The 6,237-nt window shown below is 41.3% G+C and overlaps 1 protein-coding gene across 1 annotated transcript; it reads right to left on the bottom strand.

Annotated features, from left to right (window-relative positions):
• Positions 1–2,107: 2,107 nt before the first annotated feature.
• On the bottom strand, positions 2,108–3,941 carry LOC148190114 (zinc finger MYM-type protein 1-like). The gene is made up of 3 exons (XM_088072200.1): positions 3,732–3,941; positions 2,233–3,492; positions 2,108–2,113 (listed from the first exon to the last, which is right to left on the bottom strand). The coding sequence occupies exons 1-3, from the start codon at positions 3,939–3,941 to the stop codon at positions 2,108–2,110; spliced, it is 1,476 nt and encodes a 491-aa protein (XP_087928326.1).
• Positions 3,942–6,237: the final 2,296 nt, after the last annotated feature.

Here is a 6,237-nt window from a genome sequence, read left to right on the forward strand (position 1 = left end):
ATTTGGTGAAAGTTTTATATCATGGTTACGCCTTCTCTATACACTCCCCTGTGCCAGTATTACTACCAATAACACTCAATCCGGTTATTTTTTTCTAAATAGAGGTTGTAGACAGGGCTGCTCCCTGTCTCCTCTTTTGTTTGCACTTGCAATAGAGCCCTTGTCTATTTATTTGAGGACCTCTTCTATCTTTAAAGGCATTACCAGGACTCATACAGAGTTGAAATTATCACTATACGCCGATGACTTGTTACTATACGTCACAAATCCAGTGGGAACCTGCCCCGCCATTGTTTCACTTTTTCATAGATTTGGCCATTTTTCAGGGTATAAAGTTAACGTTGCCAAGAGTGAATGTTACCCTGTCAATAAACTAGCAATGCAACTCTCCCAGTCAGACATTCCTTTCAAATTGAGTCCTTCTGGGTTTAGGTACCTTGGGGTTAACATAGCCAGATCCTTCAAATCGCTTTACTCTCCCCTTTTAGCTGAGATGAAGGCAGACTTTCAAAAATGGGGTTCCCTCCCTCTTTCCTTGATTGGGAGAATAAACACCGTCAAGATGAGTGTTCTGCCAAAATTTTTATTTATTTTTCAATGTTTGCCTATATTCTTACAAAAGAGTTTTTTAAAAACAGTTGATTCAACTATTTGTCATTTTTTGTGGAATGGTAAGATACCTAGAGTTAAATTAAAAATTCTTCAGAATTGTAAATTCTATGGCGGCCTCTCTTTGCCAAATTTTCAATTCTATTACTGGGCCGCAAACTTGGCTAAAATCATACTCTGGTCCAAATCTAACTAACTTGGTATCAGCTGGAGGCACAGTCGTGTTTCCCAGTTTCTCTCTCTGCTTTATTGACCGGCCCAACAACGGCTAACCCCTCTGGCCTTACCTGCAACCCTGTGGTTATTGCCACTCTCAAGATATGGTTTCAACTTAGGAAACAGTTTAAATTTACTGCTCCTACAGCTTTAACCCCTTTATTGAAAAATCCTGTGTTCAGGCCCACGTTTACCGATTCCACTTTCTCCTTATGGCATGATAAGGGGCTGAAATGTTTTGAGGATTTCTATAAGGAAGGGATCTTTTGTTCTTTCGCAGATCTGGTTACTGACTTCAATCTTCCACCCTCTCATCTTTTCAGATATTTCCAGGTCAGGAACTGTGCAAAATCCTTATTTCCCAACTTCCCCCACCTTCCACCTAAGCAGCCATGGGGTGAACTCCTACATCTTAATCCTTCACAAAGGTCTTTAATCTCAAGGGTTTACAGTTGTATTCAAGTATACGACGATAACTTAATCATTAACACAAGGGAGACTTGGGAACGTGAGCTGGGCTTGTATTTCGATGAACATTGGTGGGAATCCGCACTGAAAGTCATTCATAAAACCTCTATTTGTGCCCGTTTAACCTTGATTCAGTTCAAAGTTGTATTTAGATGCCATTATTCGAAAACAAGGCTGGCACTAATTTTCCCAAATGTGGTGGATGTGTGTGACAGATGTGGGGGCTCACCCTGTAATCTTACGCATATGTTTTTCTCCTGCCCTGCTCTTACGAATTTTTGGCAAATTTACTTCAACTCCATGTCTAAAGTACTCTCAAAGACTGTTAACACTTCTCCATACACTGGCATTTTTGGTCTTCCAGAAGACTATACCCTATACTCCACTAAAGAACTGGAAATGATTGCTTTTACCTCTGTAATTGCTAAGCGTCACCTCCTTCTGCATTGGAAATCCACAACAGCTCCCTCTAGCACACAATGGTTGAAAGAGACTATCTCGTTTTTGAAAGTAGAAAAAATACAGATATTCAAGAAGGGGAAACTTGAGCAAGTTCTATAACAAATGGCAACCGTTTATTGACCTTTTCCCGACATTATAATTTCCCACACACATTTCTCACACACTTTTTTTTTTTTTTTCTCTTTTCTTTTCTTTCTTCTTTCTTTTCTTCCATTGTATAGTCTATTTGGTCCCATTATTTGCAACTCTTCTCTATTCTGGGAAATATAAAAATATACGATCTAAGGGTGTATACAAACATGTTTGATGATCACATCAATGTACACTGATGTACAGTATGTAAGTGGTTGTGCTACTGCTGTATACACATCAATAAAAATATTAAACAGGAAAAACTGATTCAACATCATTTTCTCCAAGGCACTTGAGTGCAGCTGTGACATTGTTGGAGGGGAGTGCATATGATGAGTGGAATACCTTGAGCTCAGTGATGAGGTTTTCTTCATCTACATCATAGAACTGGCACATATGTTTGACAGATGCAGCAGCTTTGTCATCTAGTTTACCCTTCCAGTGACGTGAGACAGTAAGGCAGTGAAGACCTGATAGGATTGACCCAGTAGGTGTGTCATTCTTTCCCTTGAATCTTCGGTGTAGCTCATGGGAAAGCCTGTCAAGGAAGGAAAAAAACACCTTTCCCAGGTAGTGCTCTTCCAAGTCTTGGGCTTGGTAATCCTCTGTTGCTGATTGAGAGCTATACTTGTACTTTTGAGGTACCTTTCTGCGTCTGGCTTGTCCAGGTATTTCTTCTGGCACCTCAATGCCTGCTGCCTCGGCTTGTCCTTTTGCTTTTGTAAAAAGGACCTTGAACTCCTCATCTGTCCTCATTGCCTTTACTCTTTGTATGACCCCTTCGACAATGGTGTATGATGCTGATAAGTCAAGGTTCTTTCTCTGAAGTGTTGCAGATGCGATGGCAGTCTCATTAAAGATGGGTGTGGTGATCTCCATGCACAGGATAAATTCAAAATCTATACTGCGCAGGAGCATCCGGGCATCACCTGCTGCAGAGTCTGGTGGATTACTGTCAGCCATGTTCTGAAGAAGCTTCACCACTGCAGAAAGGACCTTCTTCAGGGATCTCAGAGCATCTTCTCTGCAAGCCCACCTTGTTTCAGACAGCCTTTTCAGTTCACAGACTCTTTGACCCAGGTACATGGTTTGTTGGAGTGTCACAAATGCAGCATGGCGTTTTCTGGCAAGGAAAGTGTAGAGACTCTCAACTAGATTGAAAAAACTAACAAAGGGCTGACTTGATTTGGCACTCTCCACCAAGACGAGGTTGAGACAGTGGGCATGGCAGTGCACGTATAAAGCTTTCTTGTTGTGGCTTTGAATTCGTGACTGCAGGCCGTTGTATCCTCCACTCATGTTAGCGGCTCCGTCGTAGCCTTGGCCCCTGATGTTTTCCACTTTTAACCCATTCTCCTCAAGGACTGTCATCACAACATCGTCCAGTTCTTTTGCTGTTGTTCCGCTCACATTACACACCTGTAAAAATCTCTCCTTGATTTCCATTTGATGGACAAAACGAACAACAAAGGACACTTGCTCAACATGAGAAACATCTGTTGTCTCATCCAAGAGAATGGAGGAGAAATTCTCAAAGAGATGGATGGGGTGTCTGGCTGGAACACCCCATGTATCACTGTTGGACAACAGTGATACATGGGGCAACTAAAACAAAACATGGAATCACTTTCCACAGAATATTCCAGCCAGGGATTGTCTTGATACCACTCCCTGTGGAATGAACGCCCCTTAGTTTTTGGGAAACCTTCAACTGGCTGGCAAGGTCCAATGGAGCAACAAAACTCAACAAATCTGTCAGAGTGATCTATGCTGTGCTTTTGAACATGTGCTGGATCAGTGGGATGTTTTAATGAAGATAAGAGAGCATAATTGTTATTTGTTGCTGTATCATCATCTGTTTTCTCTGGTATGTCTTCAACTTCATCATCACTTCTCTCCATATCACTGTCGTCAGTCTTCTCTCTGTCTTCATCATCACCATTTCCCTCCATATCATCCTCATTTCCCTTCTCTCTGTCTTCATCATCACCATTTCCCTCCATATCATCCTCATTTCCCTTCTCTCTGTCTTCATCATCACCATTTCCCTCCATATCAATATGTCTTCTCTGTGTCTTTAACTTCTTCCTCCCTGATTTCATCATCATGTTCCTCCTGAATATTTTCATCCTCTTTATCCTCTATCTGCCTTGTATCCCTTGGCTCTCTGGTATCTCCATCATCACTGTCTTTATTCTCTAAGATAGAGCAAATAACAATAGTATTATACTAGTTGAATATAATTGTACTGTGTACTGTATTGTATGATAAGTGGCCCAATGTATTATCAAATAGTAGGCCAATGCCATACAGCACTACTTAACATTCTTGGCTTGATTGGAGGAGAAAGGTCTATGGTTGGTCAATTCAAATGCTGGTGAATTTAAACCTTGAGAACTATTTTTCTGTACAAATTAAGCATTCTTGATCATGTTAGCATCAAATTCTCTGTGATAATCCAAACTGGCTCTGAGTGATACAATACTAACAGTGAGGGGTAGCCTATAAGCCTACACATAACTCTATCATGATCTCCTCCTTTGTTTCTTTGGATCCAGTCTTTCAAAGACAAGCTGCCTTTTGCAACAGTTTCCAGCTGCTTTTTAAGGACTTTCTGTTTTCTTTCTTTCCTGGGCATTCTGAATCTGTAATCATATAATATGAAGGGTTTCCCCCCAAAAAACTGTTAGGCCCGGCAAGTACTTTTTAAAGGTGGCCAGTGGACTGGTGTAGACAGACTGATAGCAGCATTAAGATTATTTATTTATTTATCTATTTATTTATTTATATTTCTCTGTTTGTTTTTCTCCCTCTCCTTCCACATTAAGCCAATTCCAAAAGCTGACTGGAGAATTTAAAATATGGCCACATAATGCATTGTTATAAAAAAAAAAAATCAACAATTCAAGAAGAGTCTTCTAGAGAATCAGACAATGTACATTCTTGTAATGCTGTTTCAACAGCAAAAAAATAAATGAAATTAAAATAAAACAAATAACATCAAAGCTTAAGCCATAGCTGTTGAAAAGCTCTGAGACACATTTACTGCTCCGTGGAATAAATTGTGGCTTATTCATGTCTCTAAAATTAGCTAGCCTAAATGTATCTAGCCTTCACAAAATTCAGGAAATCTGCTTTGCACAGATGACTGCAGATCTATTTTTATTGCAAAGTGTATCATAATATACACTAAAGCTACATTCACAGAACATAATGCTCACCCAGCTCTGTTCTACTTAGCTGATGGGGAAGTCAACTTAAACCTGGAGGAAACCCTGATATGCAATGCTAACCCAACTTTTAACTTTTCTTGCTAGCTTTGAAAAGCTATTCCCACAAGACGTAGTGAGGTTGCTCCTCCTTAATGTGCATGCAATAGGCATGTCTACCTAATAATAGAACTTCCAGGCTACATACACTAATATTTATTAATGCATTATTGGTAACTCCAGAGGCAGCTTGCTATATTAGCTGGTTAGTTACCTACCTCACACAGCAGTAGGATGCACAGTTGTGACTGCACCTCAGTCAGCATTAAGCCCGCCTCGTTTTTTTCTCCCACATTTAGCAAAGACCTGCCCTACCTCTGATTGGCTAGTGGGCCTACTGTCGCAGCACACCAGTGGGTTAAGGTTAGGGCCAGGGCGGGTGGCCAATCAGAGGCAGATAGGGGTGGGTCTTCGTTTGAATGCGGGTGCGTCCTCACTGTGACCATATGAGAGAGTGTGTGTCTAAAACTGAATACTAAAATGGATGGAATGGACTCATTTTAACAATGGGAGTGTGTTTTTAAAACTTTTAGTTACTATCTATCTAGCTGCTATCAATTTATTCCATCATTTACTGAATGAATCCATTTAACTTGTCGGCACCATAAAACGACTTTGGGAAAGCTTGCATGTCTTCATTGGAATCAATATTGTCCATCCAACAGCAGCAGTTTAGTTTGTTTTTCCACCCAAGAGAGCAGTTGAGTGTTTTTTCCATCCAAGAGGGCAATTTAGTGTGTGCTTTTGCCACCCAATAGGACACTTTAGCGAGTTTTGGCTCCCAAGAGGGCACTTTAGCACGCGTTTTGGCGTCCAAGAGGGCACTTTAGCACGCGTTTTGGCATCCAAGAGGGCACTTGAGCACGCGTTTTGGCTCCCAAGAGGGCACTTTAGCACGCGTTTTGGCGTCCAAGAGGGCACTTTAACACGCGTTTTGGCGTCCAAGAGGGCACTTGAGCACGCGTTTTGGCTCCCAAGAGGGCACTTTAATGCGCGTTTTGGCTCCCAAGGGGCACTTTAGCACGCGTTTTTCAACAATTGGGCCCCCCCCCCTCCCCGTGCACGCCACTGATTTTGAGTC

The sequence above is a fragment of the Plectropomus leopardus genome, chromosome 2, assembly GCF_026936395.1.
Source record: "Plectropomus leopardus strain MGB_pleo_1.0 chromosome 2, ASM2693639v1, whole genome shotgun sequence".
NCBI lineage: Eukaryota > Metazoa > Chordata > Actinopteri > Perciformes > Serranidae > Plectropomus > Plectropomus leopardus.